At 37.5% G+C, this 13,190-nt stretch overlaps 1 protein-coding gene and 1 long non-coding RNA gene across 3 annotated transcripts; both read right to left on the bottom strand.

Annotated features, from left to right (window-relative positions):
- Positions 1 to 1,874: 1,874 nt before the first annotated feature.
- On the bottom strand, positions 1,875 to 8,170 carry LOC131430856 (zinc finger protein 664-like). Of its 2 annotated transcripts, XR_009229576.1 has the most exons (4): positions 7,721 to 8,170; positions 6,713 to 7,660; positions 6,083 to 6,649; positions 1,875 to 2,105 (listed from the first exon to the last, which is right to left on the bottom strand). XR_009229576.1 is itself a non-coding variant. In XM_058596087.1 (3 exons), the coding sequence occupies exons 2-3, from the start codon at positions 7,654 to 7,656 to the stop codon at positions 6,136 to 6,138; spliced, it is 1,458 nt and encodes a 485-aa protein (XP_058452070.1). In that variant the 5' UTR covers positions 7,657 to 7,660; positions 7,721 to 8,170; the 3' UTR covers positions 6,045 to 6,135. The 2 variants fall into 2 exon arrangements, 1 of the variants encoding a protein (XP_058452070.1); XM_058596087.1 differs by lacking the exon at positions 1,875 to 2,105 and having other exon boundaries at positions 6,045 to 6,649.
- A 3,525-nt stretch (positions 8,171 to 11,695) lies between these two features.
- On the bottom strand, positions 11,696 to 12,395 carry LOC131432844 (uncharacterized). Its single transcript, XR_009229977.1, has 3 exons — positions 12,246 to 12,395; positions 11,862 to 12,181; positions 11,696 to 11,800 (listed from the first exon to the last, which is right to left on the bottom strand). It is a non-coding gene; the product is annotated as an uncharacterized LOC131432844 (long non-coding RNA).
- Positions 12,396 to 13,190: the final 795 nt, after the last annotated feature.

Below are 13,190 nucleotides of genomic sequence, written 5' to 3'. Positions count from 1 at the left end.
TGGCTCGACGTTTTGGATCGTCGTAGTGGACCCACTTGTCATCGCCAGCTAGGTTGACAATCATCATTTTTGTTCTTAATCATCAGTGAGTTTAGCTCACCTGCTGAACGGTTTCAGTAGCATCATATATTCGGAACTAAGAACAGACTCAGAATTCAATTGCAATTGTAGGAATCTAGTTCCAGAATTCAGTTCCAGCATGCAGGCTCTGAATTCTAGAGCTGTAATCTGGAACTAAGTTCTAAAACTGAATATTGAAACTAAATTCTAAACCTGAAAGTAAGCCCAGAATTTAATCCAAAATTCAGCTCCCGAATCCAGTAATCAAAACCCGTCCGAAAAACGAATGAGAGCTGCGACCTGAGCGTTAATCGTTTGGTGCGTTTAGTACAAACCGAGATATTCACGATTAAATTCTGTCCATTCTTCCACATGGGAAGTTTTGAAAAGTCGCCTCATAATAAAGTAAGTCGTATTCCTTATAGTTTCCTTATATTACATTTTGGTGGGGAAAGGGTTCCAATCAGCTTTTTACAGCCCTGTCCAAAATGTATTGCCCTCCGCGTTAATTTGTATCAGGCCGAATTAGCGCATGCGCGCCATATAAACGCCTCTTTCAATATGAGGAAATTACATTGTTACCCAGCAGTTTCTATTATTTCTTCATGTTGGTTTTCTTACCTTTGTTCATAGTTTGTATTCTGTTTTACCTTAATTCCAGTGTTCTATTCAGCTGTGATTCGTGTCTTTTGTTGTCATTTTTCACTCCGTACTTTTGCTGGCATGTTATGTTGCTTCCTTAAATGTAAAAGTTAGTTGTATGCAATGGTGTTTATATTCTTACCAATATTCCTTTCTAATTCTTTCAGCATTTTCGTATTTCTTGTTCCTCATCCAGTCATCCGTTTCAAAAAAAAAAAAAAAATTAGTGTTTCATTGATCTTTGTAGAGCAGCTCATCATGGTTTGACGGATAAGAACTGAGGACATGCGTTTTTATTTAAATGATAATAACACTTGGGTTTAATAGTATTGCTACAGCATGTTCACATTTCGTTATTGTAGTATACGATACTATATGATTCGATTTAAAATACGTTCGGTAAAATGCATGAACCCTCTCGTTAAACGAATGAGTGATCGAGTGTAAGAATAAAGGGTCGAAGGTATGAGAGTAATAAAACTGGAGCAGAACGTTTTGGTTACTGGACACGAAAACACGTAGTTATTTCTTTATTGATCTATATTCCTCAAAGACTGCTATTCCTGTATAGCATCAGCCTGTCCCGTTTGAATACATAAAAGCTGGCGACGAGGGAAACATTTTTATTCTTCCTCAAACGAAATAACTCCTGTAGCAAGGAAATTTCAGAGTGAGCTGAGTAAGTAAGATAAAGTAAAGTTTTTGGGGAGTGGTAAGCTCTAGAGAACTTGTGCTGTGTTTGAATCAATTGGAAGAGGTCGTCACACCTTGATCAAATTAATAAAGCTGATATAGAAATAGAGTGCATATTATACATTCGAAGCTAGGCTTCCTTTTTGATTAAATATTCCACTTACTGAGGCCATTTTGTTTCCTTTTATGATTATTCGCAGGTCAGAGGTTCCTTGATTTGGCTATTGTCATCTATACAAAAGAGGCATACACGGTACCCTACAAATTGAAAGACAAGCTTATGGAACATTTGGATATACTGGAACAACAAAAGGTAATCACACCTATAAAGGCTAGTGAATGGGCGTCACCTGTAATAGTGGTAGTTAAACGGGATCAAAATATACGTTTAGTAATAGATTGCAAGGTCTCTATAAATAAAGCATTAGTACCTAATACATATCCTCTACCACTAGCACAGGACATATTCGCTTCCTTGGCGGGCTGCAAAATATTTTGTTGCCTGGACCTAGCAGGAGCATATACACAAGTTCCTTTATCTGAGCGCTCCAAAAAGTACACGGTTATCAACACAGTAAAAGGGTTATTCATCTACAATCGACTTCCGCAAGGGGCATCAAGCTCTGCGGCAATTTTTCAGCAAATTATGGACAAGGTGTTACACGGACTAGAAGGTGTAAACTGCTATTTAGATGATGTCCTCATTGCATCTGAAAATTTTGAAAAATGCACAAAAACGTTAGATTCAGTGCTTGAACGACTTTTCAAAGCAAACATAAAAGTGAATTTAAAAAAATGCAAATTTTTCGTTACACAATTACCATATCTAGGACACTTGGTAACTGATAAGGGACTTTCACCTTCTCCTGAAAAAGTTTCGACGATTAGTCAAGCTGAACCTCCGACAAACGTAACTCAGCTGAGAGCATTTCTTGGATTGATAAATTTTTACAATAAATTTGTCCCTAATTTATCTACAAAATTAAAATGCTTATACGCTCTTCTAGCAAATAATACAGTTTTTGATTGGACAGAGGAATGCGAGAAGGCATTTCAGGCTAGCAAAAATGCTTTATTAAACGCAGATATACTGGAATTCTACGACCCTAGTAAGCCGTTAATTGTTGTCTCGGATGCTAGTTCAAGCGGATTAGGAGGTGTTCTAGCCCATGAAATTAATGGATTAGAAAGACCTATTTGTTTCACATCATTTTCGCTAAATTCTGCTCAAAAACGATACCCTATCCTTCACTTAGAAGCATTGGCGTTAGTTTGTACAGTGAAGAAATTCCATAAATTTCTTTTTGGCCAAAGGTTTAAGGTGTACACTGATCATAAACCTTTGGTGGGAATATTTGGCAAATCTGGTAACAATTCGCTATTTGTAACTAGACTTCAGAGATACACCATGGAGTTATCAATCTACGACTTTGAAATAGCCTACAGAGCATCAAGAGATATGGGAAACGCGGATTTCTGCTCGCGATTTCCATTAAAACAACCTGTTCCCAAAAGCCTGGATATCGGGAAAATAAACAGCTTACACTTCTCAGAGGTATTTCCGTTGGATTATTACTTAATTGCTAGAGAATCTGAAAAAGATCCATACTTAAATAAAGTGATACAATTTGTAGAAACTGAATGGCCTAAAAATCCGGATAGTTCGGTTAAGAATTTTTTCTCAATCAGGGCAGATCTTGAAGTGGTACAAAATTGCCTTCTTTACCAAGATAGAGTAATAATTCCATCAATATTGAAGGGAAATGTGCTCACGCTCTTGCATGCAAATCATATCGGCATTGTCAAGATGAAACAGTTAGCACGTAATAAAGTTTTCTGGCCAGGAATTAGTTCTGATATAGAGAATTTTGTAAAGATGTGCGAGGCATGTATCAAAATGGGAACGGGTTCTTCAAAATCTGACCATGGTCAATGGTTGCCAACGTCAAGGCCTTTCAGTCGTTTGCATGCAGATTTCTTTCATTTCGATGGAAAAACTTTTCTTTTAGTCGTCGACAGTAACTCAAAATGGGTAGAAGTAGAGGTTATGCTACACGGAACAGACGCAAAACGAGTAATCGCCCCACTCACGACTCTTTTTGCTAGGTTCGGCCTTCCTGATGTGATGGTTACAGATGGAGGTCCTCCCTTCAATTCCAAAGAATTTGTTGTATTTTTAGAAAAACATGGTGTGAGGGTAATGAAAAGCCCTCCTTACAATCCAAGCAGTAACGGTCAAGCAGAGCGTCTAGTAAGAGTAGTAAAAGATTCTTTTAAAAAGTTTTTGCTGGATCCTCAATTGCGACAGTTAGATTTAACGAGTAAAATAAACTATTTTCTTATCAACTATCGTAACCAAATTGCTACTAAAGAAGGGACTCCACCATCACACAAAATTTTATCCTTTCAACCAAAAGTTTTAATTGATTTGATTCATCCAAAGAAACAACATAAGCAATTTTTAGAAAATTCTAGTCTCGTAAATTCGCCAACGCCACAATTTCCTCAAACAGACCCATTTAAAAAACTAGTTGCAGGTGATAAAATTTATTACAAAAACTATAAGAAAACCGATCCTCAAAGATGGATCGAGGCGAAGTTCATCAAACAGCTCTCTAAAAATACATTTCAAATTATACTTCACAGCTCTACGATCATGGCCCACAGAAACCAATTGAAGCTGGCTCATTCTCCGATTCGAAGCTCGATGGTTTTACTCCCGGAAGTCAATCAAAGGAAACGCAGTCGTGCAGAGTCGGAAGAATTTCGGGGCTGTACGGGATCTGAGGTCGAGGAAGGACCATTTTTAGGATTCTCAGAAGATATAGGCGATCAAAACCCCAGTCAAATGAAATATCGAAAAACGAGCGATAGCCTGATTATGACCAGGAGTCGGGCTCGAATTGTCAAGAAAAATGTTTAATTGATTAATGAAAACTTATGCATGTAATGCAATCGATTTGTAAATATTTTGATCATGAATTACTTTTGAGGTATAATCGATTGAAAAAGTATTTCCAACTTGTTTAATAATATGTAAAACAGTTCTTGAGAAGGAAGGACTGTAGTATACGATACTATATGATTCGATTTAAAATACGTTCGGTAAAATGCATGAACCCTCTCGTTAAACGAATGAGTGATCGAGTGTAAGAATAAAGGGTCGAAGGTATGAGAGTAATAAAACTGGAGCAGAACGTTTTGGTTACTGGACACGAAAACACGTAGTTATTTCTTTATTGATCTATATTCCTCAGAGACTGCTATTCCTGTATAGCATCAGCCTGTCCCGTTTGAATACATAAAAGTTATCTTCGGTTGATTCTTGACAGTATATTACCATCCGCTCAGGCACTTTTGAACATCTGGTACACTGACTCGCAATCGAAATGTGTCACAACCAATTTGATACAACACACCCGAGGGAACGGTATAATGTATGTTGTACACACAAAAACACATACATACACACAGGCACATACGCATACACACATGCATACATACCTACATGTATTCCACAAGCAAGCATCACAACATTGAGTTACTATTTCTATTCTAATAGATTCTAACTAAAATTTGTGTGCCAATAGTCATCTCATTAGTAGAGTCACCATGTTATTTTACCGATTACTCGACTTTCAATAAATTTATTGAGATAAAATCGAATACAAAATCTTTGCCTCGTCTGTAATTCAATACTGCTGTTTTAACGAACAAAAAAAAATGCTCCAGATCTCATGTTATTCTTGAAATTAATCTATCAAACAGAGATAACAGATCTCACTCTAACTAATGGTTTTCGTACATGAAATGACTAATGGATTTGAGATGAATGGGGGTACCGTTACCCAATTTCTATCTCTTCTATTGGTCGATCGTTAGTCCTGAGCTGAAACGGTGGCCTTTATTACCGTTCTTGCATGCACTCACTCTTACATTTCATTCACACATCATCTCACCCATCAGGTCCCAAACGATACATCCTCACAATATAAACTGGATGAACATCGTTTGACAGCTATCAGTGGTTTGCTCATTGGTTCGGTCATTATTATTTTATTATATTCTACAATATTCTATTTCATTCCACAGTATTCCATGGTACACAAACCACTAATAAACGTCAAAGATGGATTCGATTTACCGTTCATTTATTGTCATCGTGTGAAACCCAATTGGGATACGTTTACTCTTCTTAATTTTCACTTCACACTGGTAATAAGGGCCGGTAGTATGAAAATAAAACATAAAAAAGAGCTCAGTTAAGCCCTACCGGCCTCTCCAACCCCGGATGTTGGAGCGTAATGCAATCAACATCTTATTCAAGTCGTTCCATATATTATTCATTTAATTCAATTATGAAACTAAAAACTGTAACGCATATCTTTATCAAATTGTAACGCTAATTGATTGTATGTGATGATGTTTGCAATACCGTCAAGCCCACCAACCAAAGGGAGGGCATAATAAAGTAAGTCGTATTCATGACAAAAATGAGGTAGATGACCCTTACGACGATGATTCCAATAAAAACAAAAAAATCGACGACGACAAAGCAACGGCAAAAGATGGCGAATAATCAATTTTCTCCGCCATGCCAAACAGGCATTCAGTAGACCCGATAAGAAAAAAACAGTGTATATATTCGTGTATGCGTATATAAAGATGTATTATACACTTAACTTACCGGAAATAGACCATGAAGGTTAAAAACCGGTGTTAAAAAACAATTATAACTAACTAACTCGTAGTTGTATGAACGCGTTTGTGCAATTTCAAGACGAATTTATTAGCGTATTCTTTGCCGCACTCTTCACATTGATGCCGATCACCTGCGTGAAGTGTTATGTGAATGTTTAGGACACGTTTGGTGGCGTAGTCTTTTCCGCATACACCGCATTGATAAGGCCGCTCTCCTGTATGAATGTTTTTGTGGTCTATGAAACGTGATTTTTGCTTGAATCCTTTGCCACACACATCACACTTATACGTATAATCACCCTTGTGTACTGACATGTGTTTGTCCAGTTCAACCTTTGTAGCAAATTTTTTGCGACATATAGTGCATTTGTGCGGACGATAACTCTGCTTCGGAAAGTTTCTTTTTCTTTCGCGTATGTTGCAAGATGGAAGGTGCTTCAGAAGATCGCTCTTGTCGGCGAAATGTTGTTTACAAATCAAGCATTTGTGCTGATTTGGAGAATCGTCCTCTTTCGTTTGAATAACACCCCGTACCTGGTCGAATTTAATTTCACTGAAAACAAAAGAAAACACTTTTATAAAAGATCTTTATCATTAGCGAATAAAATTAACATACGATGTATTGATTTTATTGCTACCAGACTTGAACGGTTTTTGCTCTAAATCAAGCGCATTGCAGTTGCTATTTGATGGTGAATGTTCATTTATCATACCGTTGAGATTTGTTGATTCGTTTGTTGCATTTTCCTGTTTGGTTTGAATAACGCCTTCGTGGTCTGTTGATTCGATCAACAGGGAATCAATTGAATGCTCAGTCTTATGAACGCGTTCGTGCCATGTCAATCTAGACTTTAGAGAGTATTCTTTGCCACACACTTCACACCTATACCGAATACCCGTGTGAAGTGATGTATGTTGTTTGATGCTATCTTTATTGGCAAATTTTTTTCCGCATATAGCGCATTGATAAGGTCGATCTCCCGTATGCATGTTTTTGTGATCTCTTAAACGCGTTGTGCTGCTGAACCCTCTTCCGCACACATCACATTTGAAATGAAAATCGCCCGTGTGTGTAACCATGTGTTTGGTTAGTTTAACATTAGTGACAAAACTTTTCCCACATACAGCGCATTCGAAAGACTCGCCTGCATGAGAACGCATGTGTTGGGTAAAATTCGTTTTAGCGTAGAAACCTTTTTCGCATACAGTGCATTTGTACGGTCGCTCACCAGTATGAATATTTTTGTGGAAATTCAATGATGTATTGTCACAAAATTCTCTGCCACATACATCACACGTGAGCGTGTTGTTCTTCGTATGTGCGGTCATATGCCTCCTTAGGTGACTCGTCAAAGCAAAGCTTTTCCCACAAATATCACAGCTGAATGGCCGCTTGTTGTCATGCAATAAGAAGTGAGAGTAGAGAGCACTCTTCTTGGCGAATGTTTTATCGCAAATCTGACATTTGTGTTGTTTTGGAAGATCATTCGTTACGGTGATATAGCTGCTGGATTGGTTCTCCTCGTTTGGCATCACATCCTGTATCTGGTCGGATTTCATTTTTCTGAGTAAAAATAAAGATTCCAGAAACCATGGCATATGAAAACGACAGTAGTTGTCTTACCTGTGGGAACTGTAGCTGCAGCTACCAAAGCCGTGTTGCTCTAGAGCAAGATGGATCGTGATCGTTCTTCGTCGTTTTTTGAACAATCAATACAAAATATACGTGTTGTTTACAGTTTTTGTTTCTGTCACTCCAGGTAAAATTTTGACATCGGCAAGCAGCGTTGCCAGGTTGCCAGATTTTTCTCGCTTCGCCAGACGCTCTAATACCACACTCAGAAAAATGTTATGGAACTAGTTACTAAATCAGGGATCATTTTGACCATGCGAGTATATAGTGGTTTTCAACCCACAATTGAATCGGGTGATTTCAACAATGGTCAAGTTTATTTTTGCTATATAAGGCTTTTCCTCTTGAGCAGTAATATTGAACAGTATATTGGCATTTTTACATTATTCTTTTAATTATAACCATAGAAAAGGTATTTTTGAATTTTCACTTCTAGTTATTTCGAAACTCAAATTAACGGTTGATTCAACAATATTGAATGTCAGAAAAATAAGCGCAAATGTTTAAAAGTTAAATTAATTCAAATTCCTACTAACTTCTAGAAAAGTAGGAAAATTGGTAATGATCTGTTTTATTTTCGATTCAAATTTTACAATATTACCCATGTTGGAGTAACGTGTTACGTGGACGCATGGACATCGAGCATCGTAGTAGTTATGTTGAGGTATGGATCGGAACGGACCGTCGTACCACCACCGCACCGCTACTGATTCCACTGCTAATGTTTTCCCTATTCAGATAGCAAGATTCCAACGGGAATGGCGATATTTGGCTCAGGGTCCCCATTAGGAAGGAATCCTCATGCTGCGATGGCAGGTGCATCGAGTCGTAGTCGGAAACGGTGCGTTTTCACGTCCGCTGGTCGACATAAACCGTCTGGAACTGGGAACTGTCACTTCAGCTCATGTGGTGGCATCAGTTCAATCGACGACACGACCTGCCACCAGAGATGGCATTTCACCACGCACTTAGAAAAAAACGTTCAACGGTGGTCCTTCATTGGTCCAATACGTTGGATCATTGGTCCAATGAAAGTACAATCAATCGTTCAACGGGAGGCCAACACGGGACCTTCGTTTGCCGATTTTGAAACAGACCGTTGAACCGAATGCCATTTTTTTGGTTCAACAAACCCGGCAGACAGAGGTCCATTGTTGAGCCATTTTTAACATGAGGAGTTGGAGCCCCGTTGGACTAGTTTTACTGCAGAATTTCTGAAGTTTTTTCCACTTATTTGTTTAAACTAACAATACATACCTGCACAATACTTCTACTTCACGTAGAATAACAACAAATTTTCTTTCTATGGAACGGTAACACTTAATTTTCACACTATTTTTGCAAGAGAAAAAACAACAACAAACCGTTCCAGCAAATTGAACGTATATTTCGTGCAATATATCGTTCAACAAGCGCTTAAAAATCAACAAAATTGAACGGCCTGCTGATAGGGCAGCGTTATACACGCTAGAGTCAGATTTTTGCCACACCGAGGATGAAAAAAACGAAGCACCGCACAAAGAGGAAAGCCCACTTCTTCTCAGTGTCGAATAGACAGCATTTGAGTGTGTGCTTGTGGTTAAAGCAGCTGGCGCGAGTGAAACACATTCTCTTCGCATGAATCGCTCACACGCGCTCTCGTCTAAATACACCCAAGTGACCACTGGCGCGTGATGGTGAGCGAACACTTCTGTGAACTTCAATTAATAGAAAGTAGATCTGGCCTTGCTATGAAAAATTTGCAAGGAAAACCGAAAATTTTACGATAAATTGTTTTATTTTGCTGCTTTTGCGTGTCCACGCTTCATCTACGAAAACCATACAGCAGAGTGCTCACCGGCGTGTACACCTCTGTGAAAGTATCTGCATCCACCTCAGAGAATTTATTAGCTAATGCTCTAGCACTTTGGTGCGATTCAGTGGAAGAGGTAAAAGGAAATAAACAAACGCACTCATGATGCGTGCACACTTACACAACAGTGGTGTATAAATGTGAAAGAGAAGAGCTCTCGTTGAAGTTGTCAGTGCGAGGGGAGAAATTTTGCTTGCTCTTCGTCACACAGAGGAGATAGACATCTCTGCCTCCCACTCGCTATTAAAAACTGTATCGCAAATTTAACTACCCCTCAGTAACTCGTATTGTCAAAACGAAATTGTTCGAAAAATGTATGAAACTGGCAACTCAGCCTGAAAAACTGTTGTTTTTTAAATAACACCTACCGTTACTGTAGTTACATTTATTTACCTTAATCTTTTCACAGCAGTTGAAAGAGAAAAATTAAATCTAAATATTTTCAACAGCTAAAGTTGTTCTGCTACCGAGCAGCTCTCCCATCTCTACAGAATACCATTCGTTTGATGATCGTGCAGATTTTTTCGCACCGGTTCTCGAAGCCACACTGTTATGTTTTTCAAGATCAACATAGGTTTAAATTTGTATAAGGAACCAATCAGAGTTCACGACGGCCCTTATTAAGAGAATATTCGTAGTATTTATGTTTACTAGAGGAGTTGGGCATAATTTATCAGATGTACTTATACCACAGACTAACAGACATGACAGTATGAGTAAATTGTTATAAAAATCATTTTTCGTGATGCACTAGTTCCACCTATATTGTACAGCGCGAACTATTTACTATCGGTACACCCCTTGTGTTACGTAAAAGGTTTTTTACTAGTTGGTTTCCCCTCGTTTGTCAACACCGATCAGCTGCTTACAGGGTTGCCTGATTTCATCAAAATATTTGATAATGAATCGTCACAATAAATTATTGGAGTACGTTGATAATATATTTAACTTTTTTAGCGATGTTGGAAAGTAAACATTTATTTTACTCAACGTTGTTCATCTAGACTATTTTTGATTGTGTTGGTAATTTTCATCCGAAATTAAGACCAGAAGCAAGTAAATATTGTAACAAAACGGGTTCGATTTTGTATTGCGTTGGAGGATGAGAAGTAGGCACAATTATGTATATAGTTTTGGCAATATGTAATTAATCTGTATTCTGCATGAAATTCGCATTGAGGTATACAAATCAATACATTACAGGTAATTCTGTATGAATGGCAACTCGGTTGGTAAATGAAAAAAATAAACACAGTCTAGATGACAGACACGATGTTTTTGATAGTGTAACGTGGCGCTATCATGACACATGCGAGTACTGTCCCAACTAAAGGAATATTCGAAATGACCGTTTATATGGTTAAAGAATCTAACTTGAGTGTCCTGTCTGTTAGTCTGTGCTTATACCATACCGAGGTTCGCAACTTTCGAATATCAGAAACTTTTCTAAGCAAAAATATTCGCTCTTATTCTAAAATCTATTCCTAATAACGCTAGCAAAATCCATCGAAAAGTCAATATGCCTTATTCAAAATCAGGGTGTATAATCGATTTATTATTAATGCTGCTCTGACTTACTCTCTGGACATATTTGAACAGATACTGAATTGTGCTAGCATCTTTGCGGTATCTTCAAGTGAAAATTTCGATCTAATTCGTTGATTCTAATCAAACAAAATAATCATAAGAAACCAGTTTTGAATCGCTAAAAATTACGAAAAAAATCATGGGGCATATAGTTGATTTAATCTTGCTGTTTCAAAAACAGGGTAACGGGAATGTTTTTGGTTGATATGTATCTAATGGCCTTTATTACCGGTATCACTTCACGGTGAAAATCGAATGAAGTGAATGTAAATCTTTATTACGGAAGTCGCTTCAGAGACAAAAGTAATTACTTGGATGCACTTGATGTCATTATGAACATCACGCCACCAACATTTTGTTGAAAAAATAAGTTTTTTCTATTACAATGATCGATACTGGTAATAAGGCGTGATACTGGTAATAAGGAAAATCAAGTAAAGTGACATGTAAGTGAAGTGAATGTGAAAGTAAAAGTGAGAACGGTAATAAGGGCCAAATGAAGAAGTCTTTCCGGGAATCGATGTACTTCAATTTTATAACACAGAGCTTTTATTAGTGGCCAAAATATCTCCGTTAATCTACATAATCATTTGTAGAACTTGGATCTGGTGCCCCGACTTGGAAGGATCATTCTGTAATTCGGAATAAAAAAAGTTTAATACGATCGAAAAAGGTTACTTTCAAACTACTTACAGTGTGATGAAACTCTAAAATCTTCTGAAAACGATAGATCAAACCATCATTTCTAAATAAATAAGTCCGAGCAATTTGCAATTATTGCAATTGCTAGAACCGTATCGCATTTGTAGCCAATTCTTCATCACATTCTCGATCAATTGCAGTCCTCAATGAGCCATTTTGCTTCCCGACATGTTTTCCCGGGTAGAAGATTCAAGGGTATGGTTCTCGTGAATTGTCTCACGAGATCTCGAGGATCCATTGAGCTTCCTGCGTTTGTAATTTGCATTACGTCATGACACTTATTATCCTGACCAGGTGTCATATATGATGTCCTAAAATGATTCGTCATAATGCAACATTAAGACTTTTGAACCTTGACTGAATCTGATCCAATACCTTTTCACAAATATTTCACGCAAAGTATTCCAGCAATAACTAATTTAAACTCAGAAATAACTAGTTCTAACTCAGAAAAAGTTTGGCTAGAGAAAATCGTTCTGATTTTTTTCGACATTGTGGTTTATTTATTTACTATGGGACTCCTTGGTAACTAGTTCGTAGCAACTTAAACAGTGTTGCGCAAGGAAATTTTTTTAATCATTTTCAAGGGGTCGTAACTGGCGGTAAATCACTCACGAACACATTTTTTCCAGATTTTTCTTTGGAGTGCCTGGTCGTGTCGTCGGTTCAATGCTACATCACTCATTACGCCGTTGTCTGTTGAAAAGTTTGTGATTGACCTAGAATCATTACTGGTTGCAGTTACTGATCCAGGAATCAAGATCACTATCCGGTGAAGTATTTCCCGAAACAAGAATAAGCAGCTAGAACGATATCAACAGCAGCGATATTAAGAAGTAAACCTCAACATCTGTTAGATTACCGCACTGAGATATCTTGCTACCTCTCCCGTCATAAAGAGCGTATGTTGTTGCCCCGCGACCTATAATTGACTAATTTTTCGTATACAAGACGTCCATTTACGTTTAAATTCGACTTGACTGAAAAAAAAGTTGAAAAGTTCAATTTCAACGACCGAAACGAGTATGACTATAAAACTTACATTATTTACCTTCAAGACCAATGTGAATGAAAAATTATGCACAATCACAAAATACAAAAACTTTGCATCCATCACTCCAGTTATGTTATACACGTACGAAAATTTCAGCCATACTGAAACTTTTTTATGCCAATGAAAAAATAGATGCATTTATTGACAATTTGTATAGCCAGCCTCAATAAAATACATAGTCGATTGAAAAACACTATACGATCATGTAGTTATAACACGGATTCTGTTCATATGAACAATATGAATAGTGTTTTCAACTATATATG

This window comes from Malaya genurostris, chromosome 2 (genome assembly GCF_030247185.1).
Source record: "Malaya genurostris strain Urasoe2022 chromosome 2, Malgen_1.1, whole genome shotgun sequence".
Classification (NCBI taxonomy): Eukaryota; Metazoa; Arthropoda; class Insecta; order Diptera; family Culicidae; genus Malaya; species Malaya genurostris.
The sequence above is the reverse complement of the archived record's forward strand: the minus strand, read 5'-3'. Positions and strand labels throughout refer to the sequence as shown.